This window comes from Mustela erminea, chromosome 2 (genome assembly GCF_009829155.1).
Source record: "Mustela erminea isolate mMusErm1 chromosome 2, mMusErm1.Pri, whole genome shotgun sequence".
Lineage (NCBI taxonomy): Eukaryota > Metazoa > Chordata > Mammalia > Carnivora > Mustelidae > Mustela > Mustela erminea.
In genome coordinates this window covers 136,661,055-136,688,928 of record NC_045615.1, presented here as the reverse complement: position 1 = coordinate 136,688,928, position 27,874 = coordinate 136,661,055, and the positions used below count along the sequence as shown (strand labels likewise).

The following is a 27,874-nucleotide window of genomic DNA, read 5'->3' as shown; positions in this document are numbered from 1 at the left end:
AAAAATAGAAAATTCTGGTTTGGGTTTTAGAAAGTATAGGAAAGCATTAATAATGGGGAAATAATATAATGTGATATAATCATAATAATACGATGTATTATCAGCCTTTCCATAGAGACTCTATGGAACCAAATGCTCTCCTGGCATATATGGGAGTACACTAATTTTTTCACTTTTTTTTTCCCCAAGAGAGTAAGCTTGAATTTCATCCAAATTAATTAGGGTGGATTTGGAAGTAAGCAATTCATTAATTTGTTTAATTGCTCATTCAATAAATATTTATTATCTTTGTACTATGTGCCATGTAGTTTAATAAGAGAAAAAATAAATACTGATAAATAATAATTACCCAGTCCAGACCCTCAAAGGATCGTTTAGAGAAGAATGATACGTATGGAATTAAGTATAACAGACACTATGAAGGAAACCATACAGAATATCATGGAAGTGCATACCTCTCCTATTACATACTTTTGACAATCAGAAAAGCTTCCCTTTTGTGAAGAAAATTTTAATCAGAATATTGAAACAAACAAAAATAAATAAAGTCCTAAAATTCCCTTGGTTTGATTGTTCTCATATCAAACCAGCACACCAGTCAACAAAATTTGAAAAACCATGAGAGTTCTAAACAGAAATAGTTATTGGTGGTGATAGTTTCCAGGGAACTAACTTGATTACTTAGGTCATTAGTCCATTGTGTGCAACTTTCCAAGTGCATCACTATTAATGTGAAAGACACCTTTCCCCCTGGGAACCAATAATTAACATTTTAAAAAGGTCTGTTGAAAGTGCTTTTATCTGTTCAACAAAACACTAAAGATGTAGTGCTTAGTGCCCCTTTCAAGTCATTAGTGAACTAAGAGGTATTCCCCTCCATTTTATCTTCCCAACCCTCCCCTACCTCAAACACACCTCACATTTTGTCTTTCTCCTGTCTCTCCCCCCCCGCCCCCAGCCGTCCTTTCCTCCTTCCCAAAGTGGTCAATCTTTGGAAATCAGTGCGCTCCATTGTAAAAGAAGAGCATCAAGTGGCACAAAAAAAGTGATTTTGACCAGATGTCCCTTGTCTTCACCTTTCTTTTCTTCTCCAGCAATGGATGCAGCAGCAAAGCTGTGAGTGTGTAAGCCAGGTAGGAGCACCCACAGTAAAGGAATTTGGTATCTTTACAGCAACAGCTTGGCAGATGTGTTGAGCCCAGAATGAAGCTCAAGGCCACTTTCTCAGTTTGGGAAGCATCTGCCCAGTGAATTGCAACCCCTCTTACTAGGAAGAATCCTCTTGGTTTTCCGGCCCCTCCCCAAAGTTCCCCCTCCCCAAATTACCTGAAAGGGAGAGTCCCAAAGTTTGTTTCTGTCCCTACTTGATCCCTGGTCCTCACCATGGTCTCCCATCCTCATGCCCAGCCATTCCAGTCATCCAGCTCCTTCTCCACCTCCAGCCTCGAAAATGGGTACAAAGCAGGGCCTGGAACAACCAGCCTAAGGAGAGAGAAGCTTCATTGGTGAAATCCAAATCCCAGCAGGAAGGGAGGGGGGGCAAGTCAGGAGGGAAAAAGTGGAGGCAAAGCAATGATGCGGGCAGGGACCCACTTGGGGATGGGGATGGCAGTCGTGAGGAGGGGCGGAAAACCGGAGTTAAAGGTTGGAAAGAACTTGCTCAGCCTTTCGGTGCAAGCGCGCCAATGTCAACCTCCGAAGCTTCCCGGTGCGGGCACGAAAGGGTGCTGAGCGGTATACATAGCTCTCCATACACATTGGGAGCTCAGCGAGAAAAGGAGGGGGCGATGGCAGGCAGGTTCCGCCTCCCCCTGGCCCGCGTGCACACACGCGCCCACCGCGGCTCGGGCTGGCTGAGCGCGGGCGAGTGTGAGCGCGGGCGAGTGTGAGCGCGAGTGTGCGCACGCCGCGGAGAGCCTCTGCCCTCGCCTCGCACCCTGCTCAGGGCATCTTGAGAGCCTGGAAACGTGAACAGGCTTAAAGTATGGCATGTTGCAAAGATGGTTTCTGCCAAGAAGGTACCCGCGATCGCTACGTCCTCCCGGGTCAGTTTCGCCCTCCTGCACTTCCTGTGCCTGGCGGCTTGGTGAGTTCCCTGGGGTCCTGAGGCACAGGGGTGGAGAGGTGGCCAGCTCCGGGCCCCCGCTGGCCGCCGCCCCTCCCAGGGCAGAGCAGACCCTCGGGTCTCGACTGTAAGGTCAGGGGCCGCAGCTGGGCTTTTCTGTGCCCAAGTAGACGCAGAAAGCAGAAGGGGCACCGGATTCAAGAAGAGTGTGGGTTTTGGGGTGCGTGTGCACTGGGTGCGCCTTTCTTGACCATTTCTCTGTCCCCCATCCTTCAGATCTGCCTCCTTCAGCTTGGGGCAAGAGACTCTTTCCCTAGAAGATAAACCTGTTTCCACCTGTTCTGTGATCGATTCTTAAAACAACCCCTTCTGCCTTTTTTTTTTTTTTTTTCCCTTCTTCTTCCCTTTTTCCCCCCTTGCGTTTGCAGTTTAAACGAATCCCCAGGACAGAACCAAAAGGAGGAGAAATTATGCCCGGAAAATTTTACCCGCATCCTGGACAGCTTACTCGATGGTTATGACAACAGGCTGCGTCCTGGATTTGGGGGTATGAACGATTTCAAACGCTCACGTGTGTCCTGTCTGTCCCTCTCTCGGTCTGCCTGTCTGTGTATCATTAGGTATGCCTCGAGTGGAAAAATGAAAAATCTCTCTCTCAGTCTCTCTGTCTCTCCCTCCCTCCCCACCCCCCTTCCCCTTGATGAGACCTCTGACAAGAAGACCGCCCCCACCAGTACTTTCCCATCTCCCTGCCGCCTCAGAAGCCTTGCCTCTCCCCCACACTAATTACCTTCCGGGACCTAACTGCTGGGTGGGGGAGGTTGGAGGGAAAGAGTCAAAAATGGGAACTTGGGGCTCGGTTGCCCAGCTGCGCTGCACCCTGAGAATGGACTTCCCCTGCACCTGGCCAATTTGCTCAGAGCAGGTTGCACTTGAGGCAACTGATCCCAAGTCCCTTGTCCTCCCACGTGGTATCTGTCCCTCTGCCAAAACCTCGCCACCGTGTTCTACCTAGGACATGAATCTGGGGCACGAAGCTGCCCGCTCTGCTAGAGAACCCAGTCCTTTGCTGTTCTCCTCCACAGGGGGATGAATTTTTACTTTATTTGGGGAGATGGCATTTACTTCCCTTCTAAGACTTTGGAGTCAGAGCTGTTTCAGCTTTATTTCTTCCTTAAGTATTTATGATGACTATAACAGAGGCACATCTATTAGCTGTGCTGCTGCTCTCTTGCATGTTCATATTCTGTTCGCTTATATAATGAGAATCTATGTGGCAAGCATTGTGCTAGGCACTGTGTTCGCAGAATCTCAAGATACAATTCTGACGCCCAAACACCCGTTCAGTCGCTCAGTCCAGTTCAGAGAGAACATATGACTTTACTCCAAGTGTCAGCTCAGGTCTTCTGACCACCAAGTCCCTGTTCTTCCCAATTACACGGAGCTAGTTGTGCACTGGGAAGTGAGCTGAAGAAGAAACAAGCTCTATCTTAAAGGAACCTCTTAGTAGTAGTAGCAGTAATAACAGTAATAACTACTAGTATTGTATTTATTTATTTGAATTTTCATATATACCAGGCATTTTATAGGCATTACTGAGAGTAAGTTCTTACTATCCCCATTTTACAGATGAAGAAATTGAGGCTTGGGAAGTTAAGTAACCAGTTCAAGTTCACAGCTGGTAAGTGGCATGGGTAGGATGTGAAGCCAGGACAGGTTGTATATTTAAGAGACAAACCCATGAAGACTGAGGGGATATCAGATGGTATGTGGCAAGCATCACATGATATTAGCAGTGCAGAGCACATTAAGCTTCCTGACTTGAGTATGTGGAGAAAGTGAAAGGGAGCAGGACATTCCCGTGATAGAGGACAGAATTAGATATGGTCTCAGGTTTGAAAGAATTATCAGGAGTAAAATAGAATTGGAGAGAGCAGAGCTGGATGATTTTTTGGAGTCTGATGAGTCTGGTTCTTCTCATTAAACAAATGAGGACACTGAAGATTAGAAATGGAAAGTGATTTATACAGGGACAGAGAACATAATGGTTGGCTGGAATCAGATCTTCTGATCCCAAACTTTTTCTGGATTTTATTGAGAAGGTTATAGGGGGTCGTTGAGGGTATTAATTGAGTTTTTGCATGTCGACAGTGATAAATCTGGATAAGAAGGATGAAAGATTCTCCTAGTTCTTCTCACATTGCCTCTCCAGGAGTAGGATATTCAGCCCTGCATTTGCCATCATGCAAATCTGAAAAGAGCCTTCCTTGCAGAAGTGAATCATTTATCAATGCACAATCTTTCACAAGTGACTGGGAAATTATCACTTTATATTCAAAAAAAGAATTTTGTGGAGAATATTTCAGATGACGTTTTATCACTGAAAACTATATTATATCAATAAAAGAAGTTTTATCCTCCCATAAAGGTTTTAAACATGACATTTTAAGTACAGAAAAAAAAATAACAGAAATACCAGATCACATGAGTTTAAGTATTTATTAGAGAATTGATGTGCCTGAACATAAAGTGAAAAATTATAACTGAAGTGATATGGTTTTATTATCAAATGGCAGAAGTTGAAATAATATCTGCCCAATTGGTTATAATGCAAGTATAACTCAAAAAGAAGAAGGAACCCATCGTAGATGCGTCCCTTACACCAACTACCTTGTCCCATAATATTGTGTAGACAATAAAATGAATGAAGTCAATCTATGTAAGCCATGGCTAGATTCTGGCTAGCTACAGGATTGCTGAACTATCTCAAGGGCATTATTAGTCATCTTACTTGTCACTGCCAAGTGATCTGCATTACCTACCTGGAGATACTTTCATAGCTTTATGGGAAGAGGTTGGATTCACCTTACTTCAAGTGTTAGCAGTTACTTAATCATTAAAAATTTACACAATTTTTTTGGCTGTGCTCATAAATATTTGGGTAAACGTGATTAATTTTTTTGGAAATGGGTCATTCTCTGTAAAGGCATAGCATCCCAAATGTGGCAGGGGAATCGTAATTTTCACCTGCCCAAACCATGTAATCTGTTTACAGGATGTTGTAAATGAGCATCACTGAAAATAATAAGAAAAATACTCATTCTTAGCACAGACTCTTGGATACCACAAGTTTGGTCCCTTCTTTGACATTTCAATGCTTTGTGGAAAGTTTGGCACTTTAAAAATAAAATGAAAACAATTCAGACTTTGGTCAGTTTGCTATAAATACAGATTTACTTCCTGGTCCCTTTAATCCTACTTTGCTCTTTGTAGAGCATTTACTTTATATCTGTTTGTACAACTTAGCTGTGTTCCATTTAAAATAAAGCTAAAAGCAAAGATTTGAATTGAAATTGGATGGTTTGTGATTGTTCAGTAGGACGGCAGGGGTTGGAATAGATTTGGAAACTAAATTACATATTTTTAACTCAGCGGCACAGCTTGCAACAGGGAAGTAAAAGGAACTGAAATCATTCTCTTCTTTTCATCCCTCCAGGGTCTCCTCTCCCTTGTCTCCCATGTTCTCCCATTGGAGAAGAAAAGGGGAAAAGGTGAGAAGGAGGCATGGTGAGAGAAGCCAGACTGGGACTTTTGAAGGGGTGTCGTTCTTTTGGCCTCTGACGAATCAGTCTGCTGTCATCTTGAAGTAGCTTGCACCCGCTTAGAAGTGGCATGCAAGTGTACCCTTCCATAAAGGAGCTAGAAAATCATTCCCCTATACTCTTAGCTGCTTTCAACACTGTTCTACGCCATCTTAAAAATGCATAGCTAAGGTATTAACCTCTAGGAGATAGCTTAGGAAGCCAGCCCTTAACCCCTTATATATACTGAAGGATCACACAACCCTGTACATTTCAGTCTTTTGAGGCACATGATCTGGAGTAATAGATACTTCAACTAACGATAATTGCCATGGATCATCTTCCACAACTTCCCTGAAATGGGAACAGACCATCAGGTCAGTTTTGCGAGGTTGCTCACTAGCCTAGTGGGACTTCACGTTAGTGAGGTCCTCTACAGTTTGGAAACCTTTTTGCGTACAATTTTAATAAGATTCTCATAACAACACAAAGAGATAAGCAGGGTGGGCATCATCCCTATTTTAGAGGGAAGGCTGGGGAAAGTTCCAATGAATTGCTCTAGAACCCTAAAACTACTAATAGACCACCAATAGACCAGGCAGCTGGTCTATTGCTACATACACTTCTAAAGCTTTCTTACATCCTTCTGTTTACCAAGAGTGAAATTTTCATTAACATACCTTCTTGTTCCTAAGTAGGTTATTAAAATAAGCAAAACTGCATTTCCCCCAAAGGAGCGAAATGAGAACTTTTATTCTAAAGCTCAAATAACATTTTAAAATGGAAAAGCAAATATGGAGAAGTATATATACTTAGGTAAATTTGGAATAAGTTCCCCACACAAATAAAAATATTCTTGCAATGTTTTCAAATGATCTATATCCTAGCCAAAATGCACTAACCGTGTGCTAGCTTGATTAATTGAATGTCTACAAAGAATAAATATGTAGACAAAAAGAACACCTCAAATCCCCAGGGCAACAGAAAAATAAAGCTTCATTCTCTTTTGATTTGTCACTGTCATTTAACATCCATTTGTTGAACCAATAGATATTGAGATCACTATGTATCAGGAACAATGTGAGGTTGTAAAGGTATTATTCTGAATCAGACACAGGCTCTTGTGAACTTTAGAGCTGAACAGTGTAGAGAGATAAAAATAACAAAGAAAAAAATAACAAAATATTAAAAATAATGCTGTGGAACAGTCTAAAAGCATGCTAAGATAGAGAATTAACTGGGTAAGAGATCTATTTCAGATAAATTTTCAGATGGTGAAGAATATCTTGTAAGTTGAGCCCTGAAGGTGATGGATATGGAAAAGGTAAGCAAAAGCTGTTCTCAGGCAGGAAAGAAAGAAAGAAAGAAAGAAAGAAAGAAAGAAAGAAAGAAAGAAAGAAAGAAAGAAAGAGTAAGGATTCTAAGGTAGATGATAAGTTAGTGTGATTCAGACAGTGAAGGGAATTTGGTGAAAAGCATTCCGGGAAGGTAGTATCAAAACAAGAAAAAGAATTTCACAGGTCCAGCTCCTTGTGGTAAGCAGAGGCCAGAGCAGGCAAGGCCCTTTGTAAAAGAGTTTTGATCCTTTTTTAGTGAACCTGGAAGCCACTGGAGTTTTTTCGGTGGAGGGAATGACCTGATATGACTCAGATTATAATGTGATCCCTTTGGTTACTGCATAATAAAAAGAAAAACTTAGATACAGAGGCTGGGCGATATTGGAACAAGGAGACCAGCAAAGAAGTTAGATAGATTTAAGTGGAAAAACTGAGGTACATTTTGGAGGTGTAATTCAACAGATAATTGGAGATGGATTTCATATGGGTGGTAAAGGAGAGGGAGAAGTAAAAAAATGACTTCTAGATTTTTATTTTGAGAAAGTGGGTAGAGGATGGTGCTTTTTAAATTAGGAAGGAGGGAAGGAGGGAGAAGAGAGATGGGGTGAAATCAAGAAATCAGGTGTGGACATGTGAAGAATGTTGGAATAAATATGTGGGGTCCTAGTGGTTGTACATATTTGGATATCACCAAAGAGTTTTAACTGCAGATACACAAGAGTCTCACCAACATACAACACTATGAGAATAGATCCCTAAAATTGAGTATAGAAAGGGCAAGGAGATCAGCACCAAGCCTCAAAGAAAACTAACAATTGAGGAAGGCCAGAAAACCTAGAATTGTCAGAGGAGGATGAATGTGATATAGGCACTCAGAGCCTGTGAAATTCTAGAAGTAAAGAGAATGGAATGTCTTAGGAAGAAAGGATGAGAAGCCTCTCAAATTCTTTTAAGATTAAGTAAGATAAGGCTAAACACATGGAGATGTTTCATTTCATTCACTTTTCATCAACTCCTTATTAATCATGTGATATGGGTCAGGCACTGTTCTAGGATGGCACCGAGAAATGCATTAGTAAACAAAAGAAATGCAGTTCCCTGACTTCATGAGCTGACAATTTAGTGAAAGAGACAGAAAATGAGCAACAGAAATAAGTAAAATATACTGTCCGAAGTCGATAACTGCTATGGAATATTAAAAAGCAAGGGAGGGGCTGTAGTTTTAATGAAAGTAGTAGGAAAAACTTCAATGAGAAGGTGATATTTTGAACAATGATCTTAAGTGGGTAAAAGGAGAAGCCATGTTTGGGTTAGAAGGAACACTATGTGTGAAACTGCGAAGCATGCAAGTTAGAGTTGCTGTAGTCAAGTTTAGCAGGACTGAGGAGTAAGAAGGGATTGGTATGATACAAAAATGAGGTTGTGTAAAGCTTTGCAAGCTGATAAATACTTGAGTGTTACTTTGAGTCAGATCACAAGTGATTAGAGGGATTCCAACAGGGGCAAGTCCTAAACTGCCCAATTTTCAAAGACTCATGTTGGTTGTTGTAGTGACAAAAGCCCCTTAGGGGTCAAGGGCAAATGCATAGATGTTTTCATAATTAACTAGGTGAGAGATGATGGATGTATTGACCAAGCCAGAGGCATGGAGCTTGTGAAGTGGGAAGAAATGATCTGGTTCTGGCTAGGTTTCAAAGAGTTGGTCCACTAATGACAGCTAGAATGAGGAGTGTGAGAAAAAAAGGTGTCTGACACCAAAGTTTTTGACTTGAACACCTAAAAAATAGAGTTGCCAACACTGTGGCAGAAGCAGATGAGGGGTGTGAATGAACAATTTGTATGTGGATATGTTAAGTCAAGATGCCTATTGGACATTAAGTGAAGATGAATCTGGAAAGCAGGATGATTGGTATGTCAATATATATGGTATTTAAAGCCATAAGACTACAGGGACCATCAAGAGATTAAGGATGAGGGGTACCTGGGTGGCTCAGTGGGTTAAAGCCTCTGCTGTCAACTCAGGTCATGATCCCAGGGTCCTGAGATCAAGCCCCGCATTGGGTTCTCTGCTCAGCTGGGAGCCTGCTTTCCTTCCTCACTCTCTGCCTGCCTCTCTGCCGACTTGTGATCTGTCTATCAAATTAATCTTAAAAAATAAAAAAGAGAGATTAAGGATGATATGGAAGAGGCACAGGTATAGAATTCTGAAGTCTCCAGTGTTAAGAGGTGGGGAGTTCACAAGAATCTCTGTCCCAAGAAGACTGAGGAGGGGGGCCTTTGACATAGGAGGAAAATCTCAGAGTATGCACACTGGATGGTGAGTAAAAAGAGGAGGTGTGATTGATCATTCACTTCTTCTTCTTCTTCTTCTTCTTCTTTTTTTTTTTTTTTGATCATCCACTTCTTAATGCTCCTGATAGATTGAGAAAGAACAGAACATAAAATTGCATAAAATTGTTCACTGCTTTTAGCAATATCTACCTCTTCGTTGATTTTGACAGAGCAGCTTTGGTGGTGTGGTGAATGTAAAAATCTGACTGGGGGGATGGGGGAGCCTCTGGATTTTTGTACAGGGGAGCAGAGAAATGGGTGGTTACGTGGAGGGAGAAGTTGGATCAAGAGAGCCTCTTTACAAATGGGAGAAATTAAATTATTTTTTAAAGTCCATGGAAACAATGCTGTCGATAGGGAAAACCAGATACTGATGAAAGGAAGTTAAGTGACTCCGGAGCATGAAAACCAGGTTACAATAGATGACAGAGTGAAAAGAAAGGGAAGAACTCGAGGCAGTGTGTATGGATTTTTTTTTTCCCCTGGAAATTCAAAATGTGAAGGGGAAGAGAAAGAGGGAAGGTTGCCTTCTTTTAAGATTAGAAATATCAGAATACATCTGTGTACTACTGGAATAATCTAGTAGGGGATAATGTAATATCACAGTGGAGAGAAGGGATAACTGAAAGAAAGATGCCCTTGAGATGATAAGAGACTACAGAATCCAGAACAGAAATTTATTTTTTATTTACTTGGTATAGCAAAAAAGATGTACCACCACTGTCGTATATTTGTATTTTCTTTAGGGCAAGGATATTTGGTGTTTCCCCAAAAAGGCACTGTAAAATCTAGATATCGGCTATTCGTAACTTTATGGAGACGTAAATAATATTTCACTGGGCTGTTTGTTTTCTTGTAGGTGAAAAATACATCAACGTTCATTATATTATTTTCTAGGCCTTTTTATTGTGTTTCTTCTTAAAAGCTTCTTGTATACAGAACTGGATTCTGAATTAAGAATACTTGTTTAACAATTATTCTCATAATTGGTCCATATGTGATTTTCTTTTGATCTGCCCACCCATCCATTGAACTGTCATTAACACAACAGTTAAGTCACTGAACTGCACAACGGTGACAACTTTTAGTCTGCTAGGGAGTCTCCCTCATGCTCTCCTCCTGTCTGCCCCAACCACACTTACCACCATTCTGAGTCTTTTTTAAATTATTTCATAGTTTTCCTTTGAATATTACTTTAACTCAACTTTTATTTAAATTTCAATTACAAAAATTTAGTGGTTTTGAACATGTTCTATATTAACTTTAGGTGTGTGTTTGTTTTTTCTTGTCCCCCACTTAATCGTGTATCGCTAAGATTCATTCTTGCTGTTGCATATTGCTATAGATCATTCATTGGACTGCTGTGTGATATTTCCACTTCATAGGAACCAGTTTATTCATCTTCTCTGTTGGCAGTAGGCATTTTGCTTATTTCCAAGATTGTGTTGCTGTGAATATTCTGGCCCAAATTTCCTGCTGTAAATGTGCAAAAGTTTCTTTTGCATATATATCCAGGAATGGATTTTTCTGGATCTTCATGTAAGTGGGAGTTCAACTTGATGAGATAATGCCAAACTGTTTTCTGTGGTGGTTTTACAAATTCAAACTCTCATTTACAATGAATATGAGATTCAGGATCCACAAAACCTTCAACCATATACATATACATACATATATATGTATGTGTGTGTGCATATATATACATATGTATGTATATATATACTTGAAATGGCATTGGATTGTGAAATAATTAGAATTTTCTGATTTTGAATATGGTCAAACATCTTTCAAACCTTTATTGCCTATAAGAATTTTCCTTCTGTGAGGAGCATTTTTGTCTTTTGCTCATATTTCATTATTTTTTAAAATGCTCTTCTTATGTATTTAAGTACTTTAGTCCTTTAAAAAGTTGACCTGGATTGATAGAAGGATCATAGGACATAGGAAACACTATTAATATCATCTAAGTAAAACTTGATAGCTCTGTTTTTCCTGTGTTATCAATGGATATCTCTTCTTTGTCTATTCTGTAAGAAGGCTAGCATTTCTGTATTTTTAGTGGCAAACTAAATTAGATATTTCCTTAAATATATCACTCAAGATTCCTTGTTGTTATTATATGTCCTAAGTACTTGATTTTTAGAAACACATCAGCTGTGTTTTGTAAGCCGTAGCTGGATGCATGATCTTAGGTGGCTGAAAAACAAGAAATATGTCCTCAAATGGGTAACTGGGGACACACTAGGAATAAGGATCGACATGTTTCAGTATTAGCAAAACATCTGAGGTCTTTCTCCTGGTGTTACAGCAAATTGGATACCGTTATTGGTGGAAAAAATTAAATCGTTATATCCTTTGACCAAGTCCATACAGCTGAAGTAAAGTTAGCAGTGGAAAATCATCTGACACGTTGTAAATTGTTTCTCTACTGTCCACTTAAGTTCAACTCATTAATAAGTTGGGAATATTCCTCTGCATTTCATCTTGGTAGTTTTGGCTCTTTCTTTCAGACCCTACTGAAGATCACTTTGTTTGCCTTATAAAATGCCAACTATATTTTGGGGATTAAAAAACATTCCCCCATTACCAAAGAAGTAGGATTTTTAAAATAAAATATGTCTTTGATGTTATACATTTATGAGAAGTCCTTCCAAGCCCCAAATTATCTGGTTTCTATGTAATTATGCTCTTAGTAAGGTTGATTTGAACATCCTAAACAGTAGTGTTAGGGGAAGCGTCTCTAAGAATTATTCTTAATTACATAGCGACCATTATTCATAGAAAACTGATTTATTGGAAACCCATTACATTGTGGCCTGAGATTAGTTCTGGGAAAGGATACAAATATAAATAAGACACATTTTCTGCTTTAATCAGGAAATATTTTTAGCTTAACTGGTATAACAAATGAATCCAAGTAATTTTTCTTTTTGGGAACTTTTAAATCACTGGTGGGATGATATTAAGAACACAGACATGTAGATATTCACCACCTAGTATGTGCAAAGCATTATGCTAGTTGAGAAGTTCAAAAGAGGATTAAGATTTCATCTTTGCTGTTAAGGGAAGAAAGACAGACCCAAACAGGCTATACTAAGATAAGAACAAAGGCATAGAAAGAGCTGCAAGAACATAGCTCAGAAATTAGGCATAAACAAAATTTAGGAAATTTAGATATGGCGTATTATGTAATAGGCCATTACATAAGCAATTAACTACTGATTTATTATTTAATTATATCATTACCATAGTAAAGCTAGCATGTACTTGGAAATCAATCCAAGGGGTTATAATTCTGGCTCTGGTGTATGATATTTAAACTCTGTGAGCTCAGTTTCCAAATTCATAAAATTCTCATGATAATATCACCCTTGGAGTGTGTTGTGAGAATTAAATGAAATAGTGTATGGAAAGAGGCTAGTAGCCCTCCTGGCACATGGGTAGGCCTTCAATAAATAGAATCATTATATCTCTGCTCTTTTCTCTTTGGGGAAAAATCTTTTTCCCTGTGAGCAGTGACACATCAGCACGCCACGTGATCTGTTAACCTCCATCCTTGTTGCTGCATTCCTAGTGTAGCCCATCATCATTTCTCAACTAGGCTGGTAAGACAGCCTTTTATAAGAGCCCTTCCTCTACACTTGCTTCCCTATAATTTACTGTTAACAACTGCCAGAGTGATTTTATAAAGAATATAATTCAAATCATATAATTTCCTTACTTCAAACTCTTGATGGCCTTTCAATGATTAAGGGATAAAAATCAAACTTCCTTATAGCCCAAGGCAGAGCTGAACTGAGTATCAGAGGGAGAAAACTTTGGGAAAGAACAGAAGAAAATTGTTTCTTTTGTATTTCTGTATGCTTTTGCTTGGGAGGCCATTATAAAATGCCACAGACAGAGTAGCTTAAACTATAGCAATATCAAGGTGTCAGCAGGCTTGGTTTCCTCTAAGTCCTCTCCTTTGTTGTAGATGGTTATCTTCTCTGTCTTCACATGGTCTTTCTACTGTGTGGTTTTGTGTCCTAATCTCCTCTTCTTTTAAGGGCACCAGTCACATTGGATTTGAGTCCATCCTAAAGACCTCATTTTAACCTAATTTCCTTTTTTAAAGACCCTAATTCTAAATACAGTCATATTCTGAGGTACTGGGCGCTAGGACTTCAACATATGAATTTGGGAAGAACATAATTCAGCCCATAACAACCTCTCCATGTGTGGTCCATCTGTCACCAGGATTTCTACAAGTTTTTTTTTTTCCATGTAGTTTTAACAACTGTCACTAGAACATGTATTTTAAGTATGTTGCTTAAAAGATGCCCCTTTAGGGGACACCTGGGTGACTCAGTGGGTTAAGCCTCTGCCTTCAGATCAGGCCATGATCTCAGGGTCCTGGGATTGAGCCCCACATCCAGCTCTCTGCTTTGCAGAGAGCCTGCTTTCTCCCCTCTCTCTGCCTGCCTCTCTGCCTACTTGTGATCTCTCTCTCTCAGTCAAATAAATAAATAAAATCTTTTTTTAAAAATGCCCTTTTAGAATATGGACTCAGGAGTAGGTCTCTGCCCACTGACTGGTTTTCATTCTGTTTATGTGACTTTCATTTCTTATCATTCTCTTCCTTACCTGCTTTGCGCCAGCCTCACTGGCCTCTTTTTTATTCCCTGAACACAGTAAGGTCTCTCCTGACTCTGAGCTTTTATCCTGCAGTACTTTATTCTTGGAATGACAATTCTCCCTGTTATTCCAGTGGCTCATGTTTACCCTCCAGGTCTCAGTTTAAAAGTTTCCACTTTGAAGAGTGGCTCAAAAATCTAGGCTTTCCCAGCCTTTTACTCCATTACCAGTCTGATTTGTACCTCTTATGAATAAAAACATTCTTCCATTCAATTTATTTCTTTATTATTTACACTCAGACTCTTCTAATAGCATGTTAACTCCCTGAAGCAGGGAATTTATTTATTGATTTGTTGTGTTTAAATTTATTTTATTTTTCATATTTTTATTTAAATTCTAGTTAGTTAACATGTAGTGTAATATTGGTTTCAGGAGTAGAATTTAGTGATTCATTACCTACATGTAACACCCAGTGAGACAGGGAACTCCTAAGTCTTCGTTACCACTCTAGTACCAGGGCCTAGTACAGAACCTGATACTCAGCAGGTGCTCATTCAGTGAATGTTTATTGAGTGGGTGTTCAAATGAAATCTCTCTTCCAATCACATATTTTTAGAATCTCAAAGACGATCATGTAAAACAAATACTGAACAATGCCACAAACAAACTAAACAATACGAAGATTGTAATTCCAGACATAAATATTTTTCCAAGAATCATTAAGAAAGTATTATATAAGAATTGGAAAATACCCATTATTATCATGGAATCACTGTAACTACAAGACTTAGCATAACCCCACACACCGTAAAGTAAATTTGTAAGTAAAAATATCATTGGCCTAATTCCTCTCATATACTTCCCTTACTCCCATTGAACACTTAATACACAGTAATAATATTTTACAGGACATAGTTGGGTAAATACTATTCTAGAAAGCAGATGAACACAGTCTGTAAACTAGAATAAAATGAACTGCATCACCTAAGGAGTTGCTAGAAATGCAAATTGCCAGGCTCCACCTTAGACCTACTCAATCAGCAGGGCTAGTGTGGGGGCCCAGCATTGCTGCTTTAACAAACCTTTGGGTGATTCTGATCCATGAAAGTTTGAAAACTACTGCCCTAAATTGATCTTTAAAGTAATTTTTGATTCTCAAATTCCAAATAAAGCAGAAGATCTTGAAAAAGGAGAGGAAAAATTGAAACAAGAGAAAAGCAGAGAAGGAGACAAACCATAAGAGTCTCTTAATCTCAGAAAACAAACTGAGGCTTGTTGGAGGCGAGGGAGGTGGGTAGGGTGGCTGGGTGACAGACATTGGGGAGGGTATGTGCTATGGTGAAAGCTGAGAATTGTGTAAGACTGATGATTCACAGACCTGTACCCCTGAAAACAGTAATACATTGTATGTTAACAAAAAATTTAAATATATATATATATATATATATTCAAAAGTTACTTTACTTTTTCATATATATAAAAGTAAAGTAACTTTTGAATTCTCAAGAATCTTATCAAACAAATGGTTCAGTTGTCAAATCATTTCAGGACATATGCAACCTTAATTATTTTAAGTAACTTATTTTCTCTGTTTTCCAAAGGTGTTGTTTTTTTTTTTTTTAATGAAAGCTCATGATGGATCAATTTAATCTATGACTTTTCTTTTGGTATACTTACAAAGGATATATTTTTCTTAGGATACTATTTAAGAAAGAATTTTCTCATTCTTCTTCAAATTATTTTTCTTCCTGCAGCTCATTCTTTGTTCTATACAGTGAGAAATATTCTGATTCATTTTTATGAAGACAACTATAAACCTAGGGCATTAAGCTATACCAACTACTCTTTCTCTCCCCCCCGCCCCTTGGCATAAATCCAATTGCCCAACCAGTATCCAAAGGAAATAACCCATCTTGATAACAGATGTTATTCTTTCCAGTATGGATTATCTAGCTTCTGGCCAAACAATGTTATAAACTATCATTTAAATGGTATCCAAGAGGGCAACAATTTTTTTTTATTTTTATTAGTAATAAAAAAGGTATATATAATAACTACTATCATTACTGAGTGCATTATATTCTAGAGACTGGGACAAGTCATTTACATTTATAATTTCAGTTAATACTCATTAAAACCTTTACCTCTCAGGATTCATGGCTTGACTAAGATTATATTTAAAAAGTGTTTGAGCCAAATTTAAATTCCATAGTTCCTGATTTTAAGCACCATGCTAAACCCAGATTGTGGAAATCTTCCTTTGTCTAAAACCTGTGTCACCCCCATGGTCCAGATGCCCCCACCTTTTTCTTCTGCCAAACACACCTATGTGTTTGTTTCTGAACCAGTCTTATTTAGGCCTGGGAAAGAATCTCAGTAGTGGCCATTATGAGAAGCAAAGAGAAACTACTACTTAATACGTACTCTTGTAAGAGAGTCACTGTGTTCAGGGTTTTGTATGAAAAATTTCATTTGATCCCTATCAACAGTCTTGCCTATATCTGAGGTTGCTGCTTCTGAGAGGTTCAATAGCCTGCCCAAGATGAAATGGCTAGTAGGTGGCAAGAAGTGAATAGGTCTGACTTGTAGGAGAGTTTATCTTTGATCTCAGTCACCAGTGGATGGTCTGCTGATTGTTAAAGGTGACCTGAATCATTTCTGGGCTTAAGTTATTTCCCAGAATTGTCAGCTCTCCAAAGATGCATCCCTTACAACTCTTAGGGTTTGTCTCCTCACTCTCGTAGCTACATTTCCTCTTTTTAACAGCTCAATGGCTGATCAGATGATGGACTATAAAAAATTACAAAGGCTGAAAGCTTTTTTTCCCCTGCACTGCCTGTCATAACAGTGCCCGGAGGTAATGTGTTTTTGAAGAAGCAAGGTTCCCCTAAGTAACTAGGGTGGTATTTTTTGTTTGTTTGCTTGTTTGTTTTGCCTATAAATAAACACTGCTTTCTGGTTCTGTTCTTTTGTCTACATTTTTTTTTTTGCATTTTTGGAGAGACGCATCATCTCACTGAAAATTTAAGATCCCTATAAAAACATGATATATCATATCTATATTTATTCTTTATCCTCCTTGCCTATAAAATTGGTAATTTTTTTCACTCATTTACTTTATACTTACTAGGTCCTGTTACAGAAGTAAAAACTGATATATATGTCACCAGCTTTGGACCCGTCTCTGATGTTGAAATGGTAGGTACTTAGGAAATTTAATGTACCTCTTGAGGTTTAAAGAAAACATTCAGAAGAGAGGGCCATTTATATTTTAATATTTATTTTGTCATTAATTACACACAGCTAGCAAGTCAAAGAACCGCCTAGTTTCAAAAGTTTAAAAGGAGTAAGTCATTTAATTTGCATTTTGGCTCTAACATTTAACTATTTTTTGGTTTAGAGTTATTCTCACAAGGAAAACTTTCCTATTACTAGTCTCCATGGCACAACCTTTTATGTAGTAATTTTTTCCCTTTAGAAAATTATTGAGGGGGAGACAATTGAAGAGTGTAATTAGTTTTTGTATGAAGCTATACTGTTCCCCTAATCATGTTTAGTATTACATGTTGGCCCAATTGCTCACTCCCTGTGCCCATCCCAACCCCTTCTCTTCCTGACTCTCTCTCATGCTTCAAGAAGTTAGAACACCAAACACTGATCAGGATGAATTCATCCATTCAGTTGTGCCTCTAATAGTAAATATATGCAGTTTAAAGGTCAGAGAGCGAGCTTGACCTTTCTTCCTTGACCTGAAGCTCTTAGGTTAACTTTAAAAAATTCTGTTAATATATAATTGGTTCTTTAAAAATTTTATTTTGTCTTAGAGATGCCTACAATTTTATGATGGATTATGCCATGATATTTGTTACACTTTTACTAATTTTGCTACCTGGTCTAAAGTACAACTGTAATTATTTGGTGCTGGTGGTTCTATTAAATTACGGTAATTAATCTTGAATGACTCATGTTTATGGTAATTTACTTATCTAATAAAGTAGAAGATTAAGTTATCAAGATGGACATAACATGCTTTAATTGCTGAGGATCTTTTAGCTCCATTGACTTAAGAAAATTTCTGTTCCTATTAATTTAGTTTTTATTTGGGTAGTTTTTTTTTTTTAATGAGTGGGAAGGAGGCTAGAATTTAATGCATATTTATGTGTAGTCATCTGTGATTTGAATATGTCAAAAACTAATTTCCCTAGGAATACACAATGGATGTGTTCTTCAGACAGACATGGATTGACAAAAGACTAAAATATGATGGCCCCATTGAAATTTTGAGATTGAACAATATGATGGTAACAAAAGTATGGACCCCTGATACTTTCTTCAGGAATGGAAAGAAATCGGTTTCACATAATATGACAGCTCCAAATAAGCTTTTTAGAATTATGAGAAATGGCACTATTTTATACACAATGAGGTAGTCTTTTTTTTTCTTCTTCCTTCTTCTTTTTTATGCTTTTTTCCTACTCTTTCCTCCTTCCCTTTCCCCCTTTTTCTGTTCTTCCTTCCTTCTTTCCATCCTTCTCATTTTAGGTGTCATAAAATCATTTGTAAAGTGAGAGTTAATTTTAATTGCATTTTTCCACTATAGACTCACCATAAGTGCAGAGTGTCCCATGAGATTGGTGGATTTCCCCATGGATGGTCATGCATGCCCTTTGAAATTTGGAAGTTGTAAGTTACAATACAAATATTGTTAGAATTCATTTTTATCGAATGCAAGCTGATACTTCTATATGTGCATGATTTCCCATAATCCATTTCACTCATTGTTCATGATAACTCTCTAAAATTTGACTTTTAGGAGACTATTTCAACCTCATATCCAAAAACCAAAAACTGTTTGTACAGATGGCCTAGGCAGACTGACTCACAATAATAGTTTGGTAATCAGTGGTGAAATTTAGGGACCTCTGAAATTTATGTGTTGGTGTTGTAACGAAGAAAGTACAAAGGGTTTTTAGTGGGGAGGGGAGAAAATGAACAGTGCCTGTTATAAGCAGACTTCTTTATGGCAGATTTGAAAAAGGGCCAGAGAAGATTCAGGGTTCCTTGAAACGACAGGGTGAGAATAATATCAACAATGCTGTTAGTATCAAAGAGGCTGAAGCATAATGAAAGCATAGTAGGAGGTGTGGTCTGATATATAGACAGAACCAGGTAATATACCCCTTTATAGACCATGTTAAGGAGTTTGAATTCTATTGGAAATGCTATGGAAAGCCCTTGGAAGATTTTACTAGGGAATTTGGCATTCTTTGACATTTTACAATTTCATTTCAGCTTTTTTATGGAGAATGGATTGTAGGGAGGTTAGAGTAGAAGCAGATAAAAGTTGGAGGCTATTGCTCTAGTACCATCAAAGATGGCAGTGGCTTAGACAAGGATGGCGCTAGAGGAGAATCTGTGAGGTAGATGACTTGGGCATACTGTGAGGAGGTGAAGGCAAGAAGGTGAAAAGAGTGGGTAAAAAAGAATATGGAATTCTTTTCCCCCAAGCTTCCTTCTCTGAGATGGCAGAAAAATGAGATTGCCTTTCCTAATGTCTGCCACAAATATTTGATTCAGTCAGAATCTACCACAAATAGGCGCTGGCTTTTATTATTGCTTCAGATCCTTAGTGCACTGATTGTGAAACTGTTGCCCACTATTACCATGCTCATTGCTTAATAATGAGAACTGACCATCACTCTTCTTTTACAACCCCTAGAAATCACAGTATTCCAGTATTCAGTGAGCTAAGTTAATGCTAGAGAGAGTCATTTGCTCCCTGACCAGTGACTTAATGAGAGAAGATGAAGAAAAGAAAAGGGCCATCTCCCTGGGAGCAGAATTAAAACCCACTGGTATTACCAAAACTTAAATTTCCCCCCAAGATAGTTCTTATCTATGGGAAGTTCTTTCCCATGCAGCCCCCTCTAGTTCCCATAAACAGCACTCTTTGGAGTGACTTAAACATCGTTGATATTCAATCAGGGTTTGTACTAAATAAAGAAATCACTCTTTGGAAGTTGTTTTTTTTGGAGTAGCAATTAAAAAGAGAGTAACCTTTTGATTGCCTGCACCCATTTTGCCCACATCCGTAGGTCCTGCCTGAAATGTTGAATCATTAAGAGAAAGGTTATTCCATCAAGGTAAGAGAGTCAAGAGAAGGATACCTGCTTTAGAATATCAAGGGCAGGAATATAGTATTTGGTGTCTTTTAAATGTATGATGTAGCATGAATGTACTTCAGGAGAGAAATGTTGACACATTAGCTATCTACTGCTAACTGGCGACACAAGCCTCAGAATTTGTTTTGTGAAATCAAAAAAATCATTTGTAAAAAATAGTCTCCCTAGGTATCAACTCCTTTGTAGAATTAAGCGATTTCACAGAGACCTACTGTGCTCTAGCCATTTTAGGAAGGTTTGTGGAGGGAACCAACTCATCATGGTTCTTTTGAGCTTTGTGTGTGAGCCAAGCTATCTGTTGTGGGTAGACTGGTAAAGCTAGCAGCTGGTTTCCATTCGCATTGAACACCGAATAATAGAAAATGGGCTTAAATTGCCGCTGGGAGGGATTTGTTGAAGACAGGAGGGAAAGTGTCCTGATTGTAGTTTAAAGGTAGCGGAACCAGTTGTGTAATTATTTTCCCTGGTGGGCTTTACAAACCGCAGAGCCGGTTGTCACTGCAGGATGGTTCCCAAACAGCATGGGTGTTGCCCAGAGGCGGTCTGGAATAGGTGACCCCTGGAGAGCTCTCCCAACAGTAGGTTTTGTTTTGTTGTTGTTGTTGTTGTATTATTATAGGCAGCATCTGGTACATTTCTAATTGGCAGAACTGCCTTAGGATGGAAGGAGTCAGTTTCAGTTGAGCACTGGAAGTGAGTTGGAATGGAAGAAGTACTTTTTCGGTGGAGGAACATTATTTCTGTTTTTCAACTGCTTATCCTAGCAGTATGGAAGCACATCCAAGTGCATTGATGCATATATAATGTTGAAGTTGCTTAGTTTTAGTCGCTCCTTCTCCAATTCTTTGATATAAAAACAAGAAATATGCTGAGTTGCAAGTGTGTTCGTTTAATCTCTAAGGTTTTCTAAATCTTAAGCATGTTTGAATAAATCACAATGATTATTGTTTCCTTTTATTCCATCTTTCTTGAACATGTGTAATATTCTTAAGTGTTGACCATCAGTCCTGCTGAAAAAGGACCACTGACTCTAATCACATTCTGGGCTCTCATTCAGATGCATATCCAAAGAGTGAGATGATTTATACCTGGACAAAAGGTCCTGAGAAATCAGTGGAAGTTCCAAAGGAGTCTTCGAGCTTAGTCCAATATGACTTGGTTGGGCAAACTGTATCAAGTGAAACTATCAAGTCCATTACGGGTGAGATGCTTAACGATTAAAGTCAGTATGCTACTTGGCATTAATTTTCCAGTCTGCAAGAGGGATTGAAAAACACATTTTGGGATTTGAGTCTTCCGAATATCGGGACTCACAGTCAGAATAAGGCCACGGCTTTCCTAAGTCACTTTAATATGTCACTTTCAGCTGTCACATTATAAATACTTACCAACAGCTACCAGAAATCTTATAATTTGTTTCCCTAATTAGCTTTTTAGATTTTTGTCTAAATGCCCATAAAAGATGCTTGAACTCAGAGATGTTATATATGGCTCGATGTTACACGTTTCTCTTTGTAGTTTTCTTCATATGTGTAACATTCAGAAACACATCTCTTTCCTAAAACTGAGACATTAAGACAGCCTCTTCCAAAGCAAGTATGTATATATAACGTAAATCTGTGTATTTCAATTCTTTCCAAAATTAAGCTTTAGATTTTCAAGTGCGTATTTCCATTTTTTGTAGTGATTTTCCATAAAAGTGAGGTCTAAATTCTGCTCTTAGAAAATGCTGAAATTGAAGGCTAACTGCTTTCACAGTACCAGGCCTTTAAAATAGAAAGTGCTGCAAGTGTTTTTTTAAAAGTTGTAGCTTAATTTATTAAATCGCTTAACCATTATATAGAACAAAAGTGTTTTTCTGTGTAATGATGTTCAATATCATTTCCTCCCTAGTTAGGAACTATATATTTCTCAGTTTGCTTGCTCTGCACTACAGATCATTCTTTGTCTAAAATACTATTTGTTAGTCTGAAATATGATTATGAAGTCATTGACTGATTGCCTGTGTAACCAATAATACATTTTCCTCGTGTTTCATTTGTAGGTGAATATGTTGTTATGACAGTTTATTTCCACCTCAGACGGAAGATGGGTTACTTTATGATTCAAACATACATTCCGTGTATAATGACAGTGATTCTTTCTCAAGTTTCGTTCTGGATAAACAAGGAATCAGTTCCAGCTAGGACTGTATTCGGTAAGTGCCATTCATTTCTTGGGTATTTTTGTTCGTGTTATATTTTGATCATGATTCACGGGAATAGTTCTTAAAACATCATTTTTTCCCCCTAAGAATATACTAAACAGTAATATATCAAGCTGTATTGAGAAAAGAATCATATGGCTTTGTTTCTTTTTTCTTTTTTCCTTTTCATAGGCTTTCATTTTTACTCAGCCAATACAAATAAGGTTTGGGGGATATAGGTAGGCCATCCTTTCCTTTGGGGCCTCATCTTATTTGCCTTATTAAGACCAGACAGATGGGACCAAGAGTGACTCTGGATATGATTTCACTTTTCATGATATTCTTGGGCTCCTACCTTAAAGCGTATAATTGAATTAAAATCATATCTAGGTGTTAAAATGGAATGCGCTGGGAACTAAAAATAAAACAAATAAAAGTCATGGCTGAATGAATATGAAAGGCTTAGCATAATTTGCTTTTTAATGAAGAGGAGCAAAATGCATGTGGTTTCAATGCATTGAGTTGGATGGTATTATATGCTTAGTTTATTAGCTCATTGTTATGTTCTATCTATATCTTTTCTCTTTGAACACAAGCATATTTTCTTCTTTTTGCTTTTATAGTGGCTTCCTATATATCATATTCTTAACTTTATGAGGTCCAGAACACACCGGGTTTAAATTTTTATAGCTGTAAATAAGCTTTCTGTATATCAGCTATGCTTTTAAATAATACAACTAGTTATAATGATATCTATTTAATATAACACATTTCTCTATTCTTTTTCTATTGATTGTGAGTGGTAAAAGTATGTAGTAGTAGGATAAGAGGGAAAATGTTCACAGTTTCTCTGGACTGGAGGTACAATCCTCAAGGGAGATGTCATCCTTCTTTTGCTTTTTCTAGTTGGTAAGATCAAAACCATGGTATATTATCCCTTATCACGCCACAGCAGGAGGGACGCTGGTGAGAAGAAACTGCGGGAAGTAGGAGCTTCTCATCCCACTTCTCCATCCTTACAGAGAACTGATCAGGTGTCTTAGTGTCCTCAACGCATCTGAATGTGAGGAAATTTTTCACAGACACCTGCACCCCCCTTTAACCTTAGGTTTAACACAAGAACGCTATTAGGGAAACTATTACAGAACAGTTAGTGCGGGGAGCAGGGTATGACCCCAAGAAGCCAGTGAGCTAGTATTGTGGCACTACCTACGTCACAGAGTTGTGAGGGTTCAATTAAATAATAACTGCACATTGCAAGTATGAAATATATTTTACGCATTAAACAAACTGAGGGTTGCCGCAGGGAGGGGAATATAGGGGGAGGGTGGTTGGGTTATGGACATTGGGGAAGGTATGTGCTATGGTGAGTGCTGTAAAGTGTGTAAACCTGGCGATTCACAGATCTGTACCCCGCGGGCTAATAATACATTATATGTTAATAAATTTTTAAAAAAATAGGTGTAAGAATGAAAGAGAAAATAACAAATCTAAGCTTTGGACTACAGTAGATTGGGGCTTGAAACTGGAATCTGGCACTTATTTTCTTTATCCGTATACATCTCCATCCTAATGCCTCTCTCCTTCATGGACGGGTGTGGATTCAGAGTGATGTTCAGAACTCCTCCCAGGGCACATGATACACCTAGTACGTATTTGTTACTCTCCCTCATACTTCTCTCACATAGAGGAGACTTATTTTGTGGGGACTTGGTTTTCTTGATTTTTAATTGCTTTTCCAGAAAATATTTATTGTTTTTGTGTAATACCAGGCAACCTGTTAGGTCCTTTATACTCCTCAACTCATGTAGTGTGCGGAGTAGACTTGGGTCTTTGCATATCATGTTCAGAGTCAGCCTGACTGGGCAGGAAGTATCTGCAGAGGCTGAGCACAGACCAAACTCCCTTAACTTTCCCTGGCATAAATCATACCAATGTTTTAGGAATTATTATCATAAAATAAAAATAATAAAATCACCTGAACACATATTATCATCTCTTTTCTGTGATCTTAAAGAACATCTAGAGCAGAAAATACTGACCCGTCCTTTATATATCTGATGAAGAGGCAGTAGTGTCTTAACACAGATTCTGCCTCCAGGCAATCTCAGTTCTAACCACAAGGTCTATCACTGATTTGCTGTAAACTGCCAATGAGTTACTTCTGCTCATTTCCTCGCGTGTTACAACAGGATGAAGGGTTGTACTTACTTCATACGGTTGTTATGAGGGTTAAATGAATTAATTTGGATAAAGAACTTGGAACAAAGCCTATCATAGAATACATTTTATTTAAGTGTTTATTAAGTCCACACTGCCATCTACCTCATTTAGGAATCACTACTTGATACTCTAATATGAATGTCCTCTGTATTTTAGAGTTACTGTGATTGTTCGATAAGCTTTGAAAGCTTTTTTGGTTGAACACAAATTGGTAGCCACTGTACTGTCCTATCTCCCTTGTCCCCAAACAATAGAAATTTCCAGTGATGTGGAAAAGGATAACACTGATTACAGTGGTACCCACCAACATTTCCAACACATAAGACACTGTAAGGAAATTAAGTGGCATGCAGTAAGAATACTGGTAATACTAATAACAATGATGATAAGATTTGCCATCTTATGTAATCTTCACAATAACTCAGCAAGGTAGGTCTTATTAATTCTTCATAGTTGAAGAGAATAACTCAAAGAAATCAAGAAACTTGAATAAAGTTACATACTTATAAGTGATGGACCCAGGACAATTTCTGTCTAACTTCGAGAACCTTGCCATTTCTATTCTGCCATTCTGTCTTCACAGGAAGTATAAGGATGTGGGCGTTTGTGGAGTATTCAAGAGCTTCTGAGTGAGATTGTATAGATGTGTGCTGAAGATAATTTGTGGGTAGCTTTTTCCATTTGAACTGTGACATTTGCCTGTCTTGTGCTTGTGTGCCAAGATGTTGGTTTTGATTGACCAGGGAAATCATGCACAATAATTAAGTCTTCAAAGACCTAAGATGTGTCAGAATGGTAATTATTAAACTGTTCATTGAGGCACTGAGATGGCATTTTCCTAAGGAAGTTAAGTTTTAAGTATTTGGGGAGCATTAGCAATCTATTTCATATGAGACTGAAGTAAAACATTAATTCTGGGCAAGTATATATTTTCCCTAATTTTTCATTTCCCTCTCCACTTGGGGAAAGAATATGCTGGATCAGACATGTCACCAGAGATCATGGAAAAATAGACTCTCCCCCCTCAAAATTAATTAGTGTAAATATGAGAAGCAGAGTGTGCTGAATTCTCTCCAAAGACCTTCTATATGCAACGTTGTCTGCCTTTAAGTCTTCTCATTATTCCAGTATAGTAAAATGTTAAACCAGAGTAAATGCCAGCTGGCATGTCTAAATCATTACTAGTTCATTTCCTTGGAGTGGCCAGCCAAAAATTTACTCTTGTGCACAGTCTTAGCTTACTCTTACACGTCCTCTCCCAGTTCCTGGGCCAGCCAATATGGTACATATTCAGCATTATAAAAGCAGGTACTGGCATCAATACTCGAACGTGTCAAAAAAAATTCTATGGTTGTTGAAATGCTTTCAGGGTAGATGCCAGCTAAGCCATTGAGAGCAGATGCACTGTCTTCTTAGAGGCAGAGGAAGCATGTCTTCTTATCTGAAGGGTTGGCTTCTGTTTGCTACTCTTTTGGTGTTTATTAAACCAAATGCTCTAAAAAACAGCTGTAAGAAACACATTCCTTATATGCTAATGCTTTCTTTAAGTTTGACCACAAGATGGAGGAAACTTTTTGTCTAAAAGGAAGGCAACTTCAAACACTTAGCAAATTGTTTATACAGGTTACTTCTCTAACTTTGCCAACACTCATAAGATATGAACCATAATATTCTACAAACTTTCAATCAAATTGACTCAAACCAGTGAAAGAGAAATGGAAAGTAAGCACATATGTTTTGCATTAATGTCCACAGCATCATTTAACATTTTCAGGAACTGGTGATCAGAAAGTAATTTTGGAATTCAAGGCTCAATAATTTCATTAATATCCTGCCTACTTAGCATTAATGAGGGATTTTCTTCCCCTGACAGCAGGAGAAGATGAAGACCATTACTGCAGGTCTGCAGGAGAAATTGTTCTGGTATCAAAACAAAACAAAACAACAACAACAAAAAACAAAACACTTTCAAAGCCTCCTGGGAAATCCTAAATCACTTATATTTGAGTTTGAGTTTTCCTTTTTGGTTATCACATTATGTTCTATAGAATTTTCTGAGTTCTGAGTAGTATTCTTATTTAGGCTGCACTGTTCATAGTTTATTTCCAAGTGCTTTCAGCATAATTGCTGTGATAGAGGAAATATACACAAGGAATTTGTATAACATTTTTGAATTCTTAATAAGCCATTAAGCTTAAATTTTTATGAATAAGAAGAAAAACTTTGATTTATCTTCAAACTTTGTAGCTAAAATTTTCAAGGTTAATTTACATCTCACAGGCAGCATGGGAATGTTGCCATTTTTCTGAGATCAAATGGAGGCCTAAAAGTTCTAGGGTTTCTTTCTGAAATGAAGTACAAAAAATTCACAGTACTCCGTTTTCATAGCTATTTCAATATCTCCATATTTGACCCAGCAAACATTTAAAAATCTGTTTTAGATGAATAAAATTCTAAAAAAAAAAAAAAAAAAATCACACCTTTTTTCTTCAAAGAGGGAATACAACCAAATCCTCAAGTTTCTTTCTCTGTAGTGTTTATGGAATATTTTAAAAGATCTATAGCTTATACACTACACAGTTGCTCTAATTTTGATGTTCTAAACGTTGATAATTCAGACTGGACTGGAGAAAAAATGGGTTGGTGAGGAGGTGAAAAAAACGTTTTTATTCATTACGCACTTATGTATCTGGCATTATATGAAGTATGACAAATACTGAAGCAGTATTAGGTATTTCTGCCCTCAAGAAGGCTACGCTAAATTAGGTTGTTGGAGACAGGCCTATGTTCATGGAACAATTAGGGAACAAGGCAGAATTGAGGAGACAATATAAATTCTCCCTAATTTCAATGATTATTATTCCATTACTGTTGCACGGGGCTCACTATCTCTTTAGTTTAACATGTTATTTTTTGGCTTTTGGTGAAGGATTGACATAGATTGGAATATATAGTTTAGGTGCCTTTTTCATCATCATCATCACCCCCCAATTCAGGAACTATTCTGAACAGTATATAGAATGAGTTTATTATTTATTTATTTATTTTAAAAATTTTATTTATTTGAGAAAGAGAAAGAATGTGCATACAAGCAAGGGAAACAGCAAAGGGAGAGGCATACTCCTCACTAAGCAGGGAGTCCAGTGCAGGGTTCCATCACAAGACTCCAGGATCAAGACCTGAGCTGAAGGCAGATGTTTAACCGACTAAGCCTCCCAGACACCCTTTGTATGAGTTTAAATGGGTATAGTAAATCCTCACAGAAATCTCCAAGCTTGACTAGATAACATAGATGATATATGCAGATAGACAAAGATACAAAAAGAAACAACTATTAGCATACTTAAATAACACAT

The 27,874-nt window shown here is 38.0% G+C and overlaps 1 protein-coding gene across 1 annotated transcript in view; it reads left to right on the top strand.

Moving 5' to 3' along the window:
* Positions 1–1,743: 1,743 nt before the first annotated feature.
* Positions 1,744–27,874, top strand: part of GABRA4 (gamma-aminobutyric acid type A receptor subunit alpha4) — a 68,098-nt gene continuing 41,967 nt past the window's right edge. Inside the window, exons 1-7 of the mRNA XM_032334219.1 lie at positions 1,744–2,086; positions 2,494–2,612; positions 17,059–17,126; positions 18,134–18,354; positions 18,529–18,611; positions 21,168–21,311; positions 22,155–22,307. Coding sequence (XP_032190110.1) covers positions 2,001–2,086; positions 2,494–2,612; positions 17,059–17,126; positions 18,134–18,354; positions 18,529–18,611; positions 21,168–21,311; positions 22,155–22,307 — 874 coding nt within the window. The 5' untranslated portion in view covers positions 1,744–2,000. The remainder of the gene's footprint in view (positions 2,087–2,493; positions 2,613–17,058; positions 17,127–18,133; positions 18,355–18,528; positions 18,612–21,167; positions 21,312–22,154; positions 22,308–27,874) is intronic.